The 14,292-nt window shown below is 41.3% G+C and overlaps 1 protein-coding gene across 10 annotated transcripts in view; it reads right to left on the bottom strand.

The window, feature by feature from the left end:
• The window catches only part of rap1gapa (RAP1 GTPase activating protein a), a 91,606-nt gene extending 78,493 nt beyond the window's left edge, over nucleotides 1-13,113 (bottom strand). For all 10 annotated transcript variants that reach the window (XM_071347957.1, XM_071347959.1, XM_071347958.1 and 7 more), the window contains exon 1: nucleotides 12,989-13,113. In XM_071347957.1, coding sequence (XP_071204058.1) covers nucleotides 12,989-13,032 — 44 coding nt within the window. In that variant the 5' untranslated portion in view covers nucleotides 13,033-13,113. The remainder of the gene's footprint in view (nucleotides 1-12,988) is intronic.
• Between the last annotated feature and the right edge of the window lie 1,179 nt (nucleotides 13,114-14,292).

Raw genomic sequence — 14,292 nt, 5'->3', positions numbered from 1 at the left:
CCTACACTAAATATTTGTTAGGCAACATTTGACAAACTGAAGAAGACATGTTGACAGATAAGGACATGAAGCTGCTCATTTTCATTCTTGTTATTGAAGTGTGAGGTGTATTCCATGGGGTGTGAGTGTTTGTGTACTTATGTACTGTAAGGTGTAGCCTACTTTACTTGACAGGATAATTGCCCTAGTTATATTAACTGGGTTGAGGGTGAGGCCAATACAAAGGGAATGAGAAATTACTCTGGAGAAGAAACTGTAAACATCTGTTTACTATCATAAATAAAAATACTAGTATTAATATATGATAGCCTTAAGTCAGCTATAATGTTATCATTATGTTGGAGGTATAATGTTATCAACTGAAAAAGTGTAAATGTTCCCACAATGGAACCTGACCTTTATCTGACTCAATATCACTGCTACCAGCACAGAGTGGAATTCCACTAGCAACACAAAGCTAGCCTTACCTTGGGCTGGGTTTCGAATAGAAAAGTGCTGAAATCACATGTGTCAAACGCATTCCACTGAGGGCCAAGTGTCTGCGGATTTTTGCTCCTCCCTTGTACTTGATTGATGAATTAAGGTCACTGACTAGTAAGGAACTCCACTGACCTGGTTGTATAGGTCTTAACTGACACTAGGCCCTCCATGGAATGAGTTTGACACCCATGCACTAAATGGTGATTCATAGCCTTCACCTTTATCAGCAGGACAACAGTACTTTCTGTTTGTCTCTATGACTCCGAGCATGATGGAGTGTTTGGGGCAAGGCAGCATATGCATTATAATACGAGTCTGAGTCATACTGTATTTTCACATTCTCAGCCTGTTTGCCTGGCCATGTCCAAACTAACACGCTTTGCACCACATGGCCCCCAAGCAAAGAGGTACTGTGGCTTTAGTTAAGTCTCTTGTTAAAGTGAGAAGTCATGGTTGAGTAGAGCTCAGGTAAATACACACATGGACTGCAGATCTGCAGCTGGTGTGAAACAGCTAAGAGGGTGAAAAATACACCTGATCCAAGCAAGAATACTGTTTCTTCATGCCTCTCCTCCACAGTTCGGTATCTTAACCCAATGAGTCCCACCATCATGCTGGCGTGAATTAGGACTTCTAAACCGTCTAAAACATAGGTTATTTTAGCTACAGACTTCTGGGTTGTACCATTAGATTTGTATATTTCTAGCATCTGTTGGTACCAACCAGTGGTACAGTTGAAGTCAGAAGTTTACATACACCTTAGCCAAATACATTTAAACTCAGTTTTTCACAATTCCTGACAAATAATCCTAGTAAAAATTCCCTGTCTTAGGTCAGTTAGGATCACCACTTTATTTTATGAATGTGAAATGTCAGAAAAATAGTAGAGAGAATGATTTATTTCAGCTTTTATTTCTTTCATCACATTCCCAGTGGGTCAGAAGTTTACATACACTCAATTAGTATTTGGTAGCATTGCCTTTAAAATTGTTTAACTTGGGTCAAACGTTTCGCATAGCCTTCCACAAGCTTCCCACAATAAGTTGGGTGAATTTTGGCCCATTCCTCCTGACAGAGCTGGTGTAACTGAGTCAGGTTTGTAGGCCTCCTTGCTTGCACACGCTTTTTCAGTTCTGCCCACAAATTTTCTATAGGATTGAGGTCAGGGCTTTGTAATGGCCACTCCAATACCTTGACTTTGTTGTCCTTAAGCCATTTTGCCACAATTTTGGAAGTATGTATGGGGTCATTGTCCATTTGGAATACCCATTTGCGACCAAGCTTTAACTTCCTGACTGAGATGTTGCTTCAATATATCCACATCATTTTCCTGCCTCATGATGTCCTCTATTTTCTGAAGTGCATCAGTCCCTCCTGCAGCAAGGTCTTGGCTGATTTCTTTTGATTTTCCCATGATGTCAAGCAAAGAGGCACTGCGTTTGAAGGTAGGCCTTGAAATACATCCACAGGTACACCTCCAATTGACTCAAATGATGTCAATTAACATATTAGAAGCTTCTAAAGCCATGATATAATTTTCTGGAATTTTCCAAGCTATTTAACGGCACAGTCAACTTAGTGTATGTAAACTTCTGACCCAATGGAATTGTGATACAGTGAATTATAATTGAAATAATCTGTCTGTAAACAATTGTTGGAAAAATTACTTGTGTCATGCACAAAGTAGATGTCCTAACCGACTTGCCAAAACTATGGTTTGTTAACAAGAAATTTGTGGAGTGGTTGAAAAACGAGTTTTAATGACTCCAACCTAAGTGTATGTAAACTTCTGACTTCAACTGTATGTGTGATTAGTGGGAGCTTAGCAAGAGCGGTGTTTGTGAGACAAGGGCGGATCCCGAAGGGGCCCGGGGAAGGTTCTTTTTTTACAAAAACATCTGTAGAGTCAGAATGGTTTGAGCTACAAACTACTCAAATCTATGAAAAGCTGAGACTCCCACGAACATGCACGTGTAACATGTTTTGCTCTATGATGCTCACAAGCTACACAAGAGTCGTTAAAAGGTAAGGAGTTCTTCTACATAGAAGATCACAGAAAATCCCAGGACATAGTGCCTATAATACTGTAAGAAGCTCACATAGTTGCTGTCACAAACTCCACACAGTTGTCACTGACTAGTTGGATATTCATTTTCCACTGAGAAAACCATTTTTGTACTTACAGCATTCATATAAATAAATTTTTATCAGGTTTTTTGCTTAGGCAGACCTTATGTCAATAAAATCATGAATGCAACTGTTTATGTCAAATTGTTTTGTGTTCTACTTGTAGCCCTGTTGTCCTGAAAATAACATGGTTCAACACTTCATTGTGAGGGTAAATATTAAGGCTGGACAAGCAGATAAATGAAAGTCAGATAAATTAAAAGTTGATTTTTGCTGGGGTCTTGGGACTAATAGTGAAAGAACAGCCCTTAGCCGTGGTACAGTATATTGGTCATATACCAAACCCCCCCAGGCCTTATTGCTTAAAAATAAGCTAGTCATTTCCATGGAAACAGCGAGGAAAAGACAGCTTGAGGCTAGTCTCACAGACAGATACTGGCCCAAACCTTGAATGGCGTAGCATCCAAGAAGTTGTCAGTGTTAAAGTTTAGCTCTTTACATGTCCCTCAGATTTCAATTGACCATTTCCCACCTTGTCTTATATTTGTGAGATGATTCACTGTCCCATAGAGAAACACAGGAGGAGCACAGCAGGGCCCTCACATTGCTTCCACCATGACATGGGACGTCACTTCAGGCAACAGCGTAATACACACAATTCCACTTGGCATAAAAACTGCTTTGCATATCTCTGTTAATTTAAAAAAAATGTAAGAATAGAAATGTCATTTTCTAAAATAAACTTATGCCAACACTTATTATAGAGTCAATTTAAGCAATTGAGTCATCACCGGGCAAGATTGCAAAGGAGGTCGTGAGGAGATTGTAAGAAAATTCAGCTGAAAGCTCAAACAACTGTCTTCTTCTAGCTCCAGTGTATTGGTTACAGAATAGCAACACTACCAGGACTTGTCCCATCTATTTTTCATTTGATGATCATTTGAAATGCAGAATAACATTGGAATAATGCAGTAGCGGTGCATGGAAAAATCACTGGGGAAGCCAATCCAGAGAAAAAGCCATATTACAACCTATGTGTTGTGAAAATTGCGTTGTTTGCTCTATAACCTGCTAGTTCATTTAACTTGGCACTGTGATATATAGGCCTAAGGCCGAGACAATAAGAAGAGACAGTGGCAGAATAAATTCAAACACACATTTATTTTAGTACAAAATCGCAGAGCAACATCTTGTAGTGAAGTCCACAAAACTGATTGCTTGTAACAAACAGTTACATGACCTACAGCATGGTCAAGCAAGGTAATGTTTCTGACATTTTTGGACTACTAAAACAACTATTGATTTAGAACCAGAGAGTTACCGCAAGTCGCAAAGAAAACAGGAGCTGCCTCCACTATTCCAGCACCATTTCAACTTCAACATCCTCTCACCTTTGCTTAGTCTAATACAGCGACAACTAAAAGATACCAAAGACGATTTAGTTCAATTAACGTGTTGAACTTCCATCCTCTCAGTCCAGGGGCACAATGTATGAATTAATGGTTGGATCAGAATCACCATTATAAATCATTGGCCAGTATGGACAATTAAGTAAAACCACAAGTCCAAATCCCTATCTCCATCCATAGCTAATTTAGGAAAGGGACGATTTTAGCTAGCAGGCTAGCCACCTGACGACAACACTACAATGAGATGCAACAATTTTATTTATTCCTGTCAATAATGACCTTTGACTTGTGATGTGATTGGTCAGATGCCAAATCCAAACTGGCTTCCCTTGACACTTTTTTTTTGTTGGTGCGCCAGGACCATTCACAGCTGAGTTCACTCAGTTTAGCTCAACGCTGATTGGCTATTATTAATTTTTTTATCAAGGGAGGCCAAATGCTCGCTGGCTTCCCTTGCATTCAATGCTACGGGCAGCAACAATGTCATACTCTTTCTGACCAGACAGCATCAGATAGATACGCTACACGTACTGAGGCAGAGGGGCGCTGTTTCGTTCGCTCTGATGCTTTCTCCGGTGAGATACATTCAGCCTCTTGTGAATTGAAGGACATTTATTTATTAATTAGACGAAAGATACAATTATTTTGTACTGTATGTTTTTTTGTTGGTAAATTCTGGGGGAAAGCCTTGCTTCCCTTGGCATCCATGAACACACACCACTGGAATAATGACTTGTGAAGTATATTTCCCATGTAAACTAATTAAAGTTGACAGTAAGCTGTACAACATTGTGCTCTCGTTCACACATCATTTGCATCATGAACATGGGATTTCTAAAAGGTATGGTAACTATGAATTCAAAGGCCAGATGTTCTGTATACAATAGAGTTCAGTAAAATAAAAGGTGGGTGAATATCTAGAGGTGGTTGAATGTCTAAACTATTGTAGAAGTGGTTGAACGTCTATTCTGCATTTGAATAAAGCGGAATAAAGCTGATTCTATCATTCACCCTTCCACTATTCAACTGACTAGAATGACTGTGATGGAAATAGAAACTTCTCATAAAAATAGATTGGAAAGAAAGAAATCACAAAAAGCCTCTGGACAAATGAATGTCTGACAAACAAATATTGGCCAACAACAATAGTGAATGAGCCCAGGTCCAGGGCCAGCAGGCTGACTGTACTGTATAATGTGGGCAGCTGAATGAGCCCATTGACGGAGTAAATGAGAGTGAAGTGGCTGAATGTGCACATTGATGCTCCAATACAGTGGAGTACAGTGTGGCTGGGACTGTGAACACACAATGGTACCAGAGCAGAACATGGCGATGCGTATAGGCTATGCTGTCGCTAGCCCTGCCATAACAGATCAGACCAGTCACCTCTGAGACTGACATGAACAGAGCATTTGTTTGTGTCTTTCCCTCGATCCTGACTAGTCTCCCAGTCCCTGCCGCTGAAAAACATCCCCACGCATTGATGCTGCCACCACCATGCTTCACTGTAGGGACGGTGCCAGGTCTACTCCATACGTGACGCTTGGCATTCAGGCCAAAGAGTTCAGTCTTGGTTGCATCAGGCCAGAGAATCTTGTTTCTCATGGTCTGAGTCCTTTAAGTGTCTTTTTGCAAACTCCAAGCAGGCTGTCATGTGCCTTTTTGCTGAGGAGTGGCTTCCGTCTGGCCACTCTACCATAATGACCTGATTGGTGGAGTGCTGCAGAGATGGTTGTCCTTCTGGAAGGTTCTCCCATCTCCACAGAGGAACTCTAGAGCTCTGTCAGACTGACCATCGGGTTATTGGTCACCTCCCTGACCAAGGCCCTTCTCCCCTGATTGCTCAGTTTGGCAGGGGCGGCCAGTTATAGGAAGAGTCTTGGTGGTTCCAAACAAGAATGATGGAGGCCACTGTCTTCTTGGGGACCTTCAATGCTGCAGACAGTTTTTGGTACCCAGATTTGTGCCTCGACACAATCCTGTCTCTGAGCTCTACGGACAACTCCTTCAACCTCATGGCTTGGTTTTTGCTCTGACATGCTCTGTCAACTGTGAGGCCTTATATAAACAGGTGTGTGTGCCTTCCCAAATCCTCTCAAATCAATTGAGTTTACCACAGGTGGACTCCAATCAAGTTGTAGAAACATCTCAAGGATGATCAATGGAAACAGGATGCACCTGAGCTCAATTTCGAGTCTCATAGCATAGGGTCTGAATACTTATGTAAATAAGGTTTTCTGTTTTTTTATTTTTAATAGATTTCCTGTTTTCGCTTTGACATTATGGTGTATTTTGTGTATATTGATGAGGATTCGTTTTTTTTATTTAATCAATTTTAGAATAAGGCTGTAAAGTAACAAAATGTGGAAAAAGTCAAGGTGTCTGCATACTTTCCGAATGCACTGTACAACCAAAATGTGTTTGACACCCCTGCCCTAGAGGCACCATTTCATCCAATTTTAGAGCGCCTTGGAGATTATTCCACAAGAAGGTGCAAATTTTTTTTTGTTGAGATTTACCTAACTCAGTGGAGATAGAAGGGATCTCCAGAGTTAGCCATCCCTGAGACCGGCTCGGGTATCTCGTATGTCTGTAAATTATCAATGAAGTAAGGTACGGCGGAAGTTTATGCTGTAGGACTTTACAGTATAACCAAAAAGAGTGCAATGCATCGATCTACGAGACTTCAGAGGGCCAGCCTATTTTCTAATACAGAATTCAGTGATGTCTACTGAACATATCGCCCGTAATAAAACATGATGATGAACTGCATCCAATGGCTTCAATACAGTGGCAGCTGCATTCATATAGACAATATCGCCATAGTCTATAACCGGTATGATTTGGCATTACCTATTCCTATGACATAATCCCCTTATAAATAATAATTTCTTAACTAACTCATCAACATTCTTTCTGAAAGATAGATTTTCGTCAATCCAGATGCCCAGATATTTATAAAAAGGGGGACACAATCAATGAGGGCACCATCTAATGTACATATGCATAAATCATCAGTTCAACAAAGGCTTTCTGCAAAACAATAAAGGCAGATTGAAGCTCTGAAAGAGCCTGGTCAACCTTGGGGGCAATAGCGTACACAACAGTGTAATCTGCATACAGGTGTATGTTACACTTTTTTTGCAGATAGACCAACATTGTTTATATACAGTAAAAAGTACAAGACCTAAAATCAATCCCTGTGGGACACCTTTCGTAAAATCAAGGAAACCTGAACATCATCAGAAAAAACACATTGTGTCCTTTCTGTCAAGTCATTTTCAAACCAATTACATGGCACCAGATCCATACTGATTACAGACAATCTTTGAATCAATAAAAAGCAGTCAACAGTATCAAAAGCCTTTGATAAGTCAGAGGGCAGCACTTCCTCTTATCCATACCCTTTACCACATCATTTAACACCAAAGTTGCAGCAGAGATGTTGCTATACATCTCGTAGCTAGGAAGGATCTAAGCTGACAGTTGATTAATGATTCAAAGGTTTTGGCTAGGCAAGACAATTTCGAGAGGGAGCACACTGGCCGCCTTCCAAACCCTGGGGATAGCACCCGAGATAATCGTCAGATTTAAAATATGTGTCACTGACTCCACAATCAGGGGAGTAGAAAGCTTCAGCAAGATAGGATCAAGCAAATCAGCCCCAGTGGATTTTTTATTTTTTACATCAATCATAAGCATGGTATCTAGCCCTAAGGGTAGCCTACTGTATGTACATCCTAGTTCAACCTATGCTTCCCCCTTTTTCTCCAAAGCAAGGTAGCTTTCCGTTGTGAATAAATATGTGAATGTGAATGTCAGTGTGAATATGAATACTGTTCACAGTGTTTGAATAGAACCCTCTCCAGCCCTCTTGTATGGCCTAGATATCCTGTTTGTTTTGCCCCTGCCCTGAGAGAGCCACTTGAACAGTCTCTAAAACTCAAGAGGCCTTGCCTTCCCGTGTAATCATTGGCTGATCTTTTGTCATGCAAACTTGACCATCAGGACAAAGAATAGACGCCCACTCCATGTTGTTGTTGTGTTCTGTAGAGACTAAAAAATTCAATAATTTAAAAACTAAAACCCACAAGGTTGGATACAACCCTCTCATAAGGAAGAAACAGGGTGTTCTTGTACTGTAGATGAGTATTGCTCCTAAACAACATTAAATTGTAAGGCATCTGTTCATCAACTGACCGGGAATATCATTGGAGGAAGCTGCTCTACTCAAATCAGCTGACTGCTTAGAATATAATTTGCTGTTGGTCTGATCCACATTCACAACAATGACCCTTTCCACTTGTATGTTATTGAACAGAGTCTACACCAGGGATCATCATGTACATACATCCGCGGGCAGTTTTGTTATTGTGCGGATGATCGGGGGAGCATAACATAATTAGAAATCATTTGTAGACTGCAAATTGACCGCTAGAAGCCCAAGCGGAAATAATATTTGACTAAAGCATATTATAAACTGGGTGGTTCGAGCCCTGAATGCTGATTGGCTGACAGCCGTGGTATATCAGGCCGTATACCACGAGTATGAAAAAACATGTATTTTTACTGCTCTAATTACGTTGGTAACCAGTTTATAATAGCAATAAAGCACCTCAGGGTTTGTGGTATATGGCCAATATAACATGGCTAACTAAGGGCTGTGTCCAGGCACTCCGCGATGCGTCATGCATAAGAACAGCCCTTAGCTGTGGTATATAAAACAGCCATATACCACACCCCCTCGTGTCTCTTTATTATGCGTGGGAATACTTGCCGCTGATTTTCTGGTGTTTTTACAGTCTTTTATATCCAACAAGGAAAATTCATAAGACCACCAGTTGGAGAACCCTGGTCTACACACACTAATCCTTCTCTTTTTTCCCCTCAGTGCTTTACATTGCACTGTAGACAAGAGAACAGGAGAGTAAAAATCCACAGTGAGCGCATCCACAGTGACCACCTACTTTTTATTTATTTTTTTATTTGCTTTTAGCCAAATCCTTTTAGAGCAAGCCAAATAATTTAATGTTTTAAAAGTTATCCTAGATCAGGATTCATTGTTTGAATGTAAGATGCCAATCATTAGTCTGTGGTTCTGTGATCTTGGGCCATGGGGAAGATGACGCACTGGGCACACACTGGTTGAATCAATGTTGTTTCCACCTAATTTAAATGTTGTTTCCACGTCCTCTTCTGTTCATTTCAATGAAATGATGTTGAACCAACGTGGAATAGATTATGAATTGACGTCTGTGCCCAGTGGGGGGAGAGTGTTCTGATCTGGGACAAAGACATACTTCACTGTTTATTTCATGAGTCCCATTAAGACTGTATGAGGAAGGGGCCTGTGAGATGTGGGCTTGAGGTTGAGACAATGGAGGAGACGACAACATGGAGGAGAGTACAGAGAGACAACAAATGTAACTGTCTCTCATTTAGGATATGACTGACGCTCACCATGGCTCACCATGTATTGGGCTGGCTTGATCGGGGGAAACCAAACCATAACCCGTGTCTAGTCTACACAAAATCCCCTGCATGGAGAAAACAGGCCTAAAGAAACCCCTTAAAAAAGAGGAACTGAGAAGGACTGACTAATGCAACACCACAGAATATACATATAACATCTCTCAAATAGTAGGAAGGACAGCAGAAGACCGATGAACGTTTATGGGTTTTTACTAAGAACATCAGCATTACATTCACACGTCTGGTAAGATCATCTCAGAACAGCCTCAACTGTGACCCCCAAAACCACACCCCCATTAAACCTCTTGCAGCTAGGCAGAAAGGAACTCAACACATAGCGGTATTGTAATGTATACTGTGTCATGTACAGTTGAAGTCAGAAGTTTACATACACCTTAGCCAAATACTTTTAAAAACTCGGTTTTTCACAATTCCTGACATTTAATCCTAATAAAAATTCCCTGTCTTAGGTCAGTTAGGATCACCACTTTATTTAAGAATGTGAAATGTCAGAATAATAGTAGAGAGAATTATTTCAGCTTTTATTTTTTTCATCACAATCCCAGTGGGTCAGAAGTTTACATGCACTCAATTAGTATTTGGTAGCATTGCCTTTAAATTGTTTAACTTGCGTCAAACGTTTCGCATAGCCTTCCACAAGCTTCCCACAATAAGTTGGGTGAATTTTGGCCCATTCCTCCTGACAGCTGGTGTAACTGAGTCAGGTTTGTAGGCCTCCTTGCTCATGCTTTTTCAGTTCTGCCCACAAATTTTCAATAGGATTGAGGTCAGGGCTTTGTGATGGCCACTCCAATACCTTGACTTTGTGGTCCTTAAGCCATTTTGCCACAACTTTGGAAGTATGCTTGGGGTCATTGTCCATTTGGAAGACCCATTTGCGACCAAGCTTTAACTTCCTGACTGATGTCTTGAGATGTTGCTTCAATATATCCACATAATTTTCCTCCCTCATGATGCCATCTATTTTGTGAAGTGCACCAGTCCTTCCTGCAGCAAAGCACCCCCACAACATGATGCTGCCACACCCGTGCTTCATGGTTGGGATGGTGTTCTTCGGCTTGCAAGCATCCCCCTTTTTCCTCCAAACATAACGATGGTCATTATGGCCAAACAGTTCTATTTTTGTTTCATCAGACCAGAGGACATTTCTCCAAAAAGTACGATCTTTGTCCCCATTTGTTATGGCGGTTTTGGAGCAGTGGCTTCTTCCTTGCTGAGTGGCCTTTCAGGTTATATCGATATTGGACTCGTTTTACTGTGGATATAGATACTTTTATACTAGCATCTTCACAGGGTCCTTTGCTATTGTTCTGGGATTGATTCGCACTTTTCGCACCAAAGTACCTTCATTTCTAGGAGACAGAACGCATCTCCTTCCTGAGCGGTATGACGGCTGCGTGGTCCCATGGTGTTTATACTTGTGTACTATTGTTTGTACAGATGAATGTGGTACCTTCAGGCATTTGGAAATTACTCCCAAGGATGAACCAGAGTTGTGGAGGTCTACAATTTGTTTCTGAGGTCTTGGCTGATTTCTTTTGATTTTCCCATGATGTCAAGCAAAGAGGCACTGAGTTTGAAGGTAGGCCTTGAAATACATCCACAGGTACACCTCCAATTGACTCAAATTATGTAAATTAGCCTATCAGAAGCTTCTAAAGCCATGACATAATTTTCTGGAATTTTCCCAGTCAACTTAGTGTATGTAAACTTCTGACCCACTGAATTGTGATACAGTGAATTATAAGTGAAATAATCTCCCTGTACACAATTGTTGGAAAAATGACTTGTGTCATGCAAAGTAGATGTCCTAACCGACTTGGCAAAAATATAGTTTGTTAATAAGACATTTGTTGTGGAGTGGTTGAAAAACGAGTTTTAATGACTCCAACCTAAGTGTGTGTAAACTTCCGACTTCAACTGTAGATTTCTTCCCAATGCCTTAAACATAGTTTAGAATGGGGAATCCTGGTGCTGGCTCCACTCTAAATCCGTTGGATTGTGAACAGACTGGTACATTCTGAGAGGATAGCATATCAATATCAGTAGCCATGAAATGTACCTCAAGAAATATCTTACATGAGGTTGAAACTAAAAAACCTCTACAGGATGATGTGACAACTGGTGTTGGAAGCCCTGGTTTGGAGTTGAGAAGCTGCTCTTCTGACATTTAAATTAGACAAAGTCGAGTCACGGAAATACCACTCTGTAGACAACAGAATAGTTTAATTCCTCACAGTGAATACCAATGGTGCGCAAGCGCCAGGATGATGCCACCTGGTGATGTGGGAAATCAGACAGACCTATCTAAATGCCAAAAGTACAAAGTGCAAGGCCAATACCAAAAGGAACTATGCCAAGTCGTTTTCCTGTCATAGCAAACAGATCTACAGTTAAAATCCTCCTAATTCTTTCCAATCTGTTTTCGACAAGCAAGTGGAATAATCTCTACTCCTCAGGGTTGCCCAGACTGAATGACACACACCCACAACTTGTCCTTGAGAGAAGCTATTCATACATACCATAGAGCACCTGTTGGATGTGGTGTAAATTCCTACATAGTCTCTGTCGATAGGGGAGTATCCAGTATAGTCAGAGGGGAGACTACAGCCACCTGAGAGCTCTATCTACACTTAGCTGCTATTGGGAATTCTAGGATACTGTACAGTACAACACAGAGACATAGAAGACTTCACAAACACACATGTCGACACACAAACTGCATATAGACTCTGCTTGTCTGTAAGTGAGGCAACTTTTTGCATAAAGAGAGTCAATCAAATCAAGATCGCTTGATAGATTGAGTAAATACACTCTGATTTGTTTACAGTTAACAACCTGTCCGTGTGTGTGTATGTGTGCGTGTGTGTTTAACTGCAAAGTGAGCCACACTGTCTACTCTAATTCAATCCAAACTCAATCATACCCTCAGCTCTCATGGGCCTGCCTCCCTCTACGATGTTCTTTACACTGTCTTATTCTATCAGAGTTCCTGTCTGTGCAGCTTCCAGTGAAACACTGTTCTCTCCCTCCTCACCACGCTGCACCCTGCCAAGCTTCCTGGGACTATCAGTCAGTCAGGAAAACAGGGTTTAGCTGGTGTTGAGTCTGTCTGTCATAGCTGATGTTAAATAATGCACAACCAGGGTCAACTGCATTGTAATGTACATGGGAGCACGGAATGTTTTTTAACAAGCACAGAGGAAAGACTAATAATCTATTCAAGCAGAAATCACATCCCTTGGTGAAAAGCAGGCAGGCTGACACATGCCCACACACACACATGCCCACACACACACACACACACACACACACACACACACACACACACACACACACACACACACACACACACACACACACACACACACACACACACACACACACACACACACACACACACACACACAGTCAAAGGTGCTGTGCAGAGGTAGTTTGAGCAGCTCAGCTCGGTAAATGAGAACCGTATTCCCTCTTACCCTCCATACGCTCCAAAAGTGAAACTCCTCTTTCTCTGCGGCATGCCAGCTAATGGGGCGGGAAGTAGACCAACAGTGAGTGAGTCAACTCGGCACTGAATGGAGCCTCTACCTCTGTCACTCACTCCCTCACGCTGACTGTGTGTGTTAGAGAGGGAGTGCGTGTGGCTGTTCACTCAGCTCCACTGCCCCTCCCTCCCTCTCTCCCTCCCTCGTCCCCTCTCATGCCTCCTTAACAAACAGGGGGGGGGGGGGGTATAATGAACAATTCAATAATTTGCTTATGGGTAGAAATAATGAGAGTACTATTTATACAAGGTAGTTGAGGACAGAAAAGGAGTGTCATTGGAGGTAATGTCATAGATGACAGAAAACAAGAAGTTCAACGTTGTGAGAAACATGATGCAGCTATTTATCTTCACAATCTACTGGGAACTTGTTTTTCACTCTTCTCTCTCTCTCTCTCTCTCCCTCCCTGTCTCTCTCCCTCTCTGAGGCAGCTGGTCAAACAACCCAATGCTGGTGGCTGTACTGATAAGGCCAAACAGATCATTACTCTTCTCACAAAGAGACACCACACACCAGCTCCAGGATGTCAACTGTTCCAAGAGCTCCAAGTTACAAGATATGAGTCAAAGCTAGAAAAGAAGAAGTACCACTCTCTCTTACTACTTACTTACTACTACTACTCACTCAACATACAGTAACTTCCCTTAAAATGTATACTATAGTACAGGGATCATCAAGGAGATTCAGCCTCAGGATGATTTTTTCTTGAGCGGATGGATGGTCAGGGGACCAGATTTAATCATTTGTAGACTTGAAATTGACCGCAAGAAGGCCAAACAGATATAATTTTTGACTAAAACATAATCATTTCAAACCTTGCTTACATTTGTATATACGATCACATCTACAGTATCTCTCTCTATTATGTGCAGGAATACTTTGGAATAGTTTTACCAAATTAAAATGACTTGGAACTGATTTGCTGGTGTTTTTACAGTCTTATACGCCCCCCTACAAATGTTATAAACATTTGTTTATATTATTATTTTATTTTTGTGTGAACACTTTTGGGGTGGGGGGATGAAGTAAAATCACTGCAGGCCAAATTCAGTTGGGGAACCCTGCTATAGTACAACCCTAGTAATACAGGAGGGCTGTTTAGAGCTGATACCAGCCAGTGTTAAAGCCTGTAGCACTGTGTCTCTGTATCACTATAGTGATTGGTTTCATTGATTAACTGCAGTAAATATTTGGCCAGAGTAGCCACCTCCTCTGGCAGACAGTTCCACTTGACT

This window comes from Salvelinus alpinus, chromosome 17 (assembly GCF_045679555.1).
Source record: "Salvelinus alpinus chromosome 17, SLU_Salpinus.1, whole genome shotgun sequence".
Lineage (NCBI taxonomy): Eukaryota > Metazoa > Chordata > Actinopteri > Salmoniformes > Salmonidae > Salvelinus > Salvelinus alpinus.
This window is presented reverse-complemented; position numbering and strand designations above follow the sequence as displayed.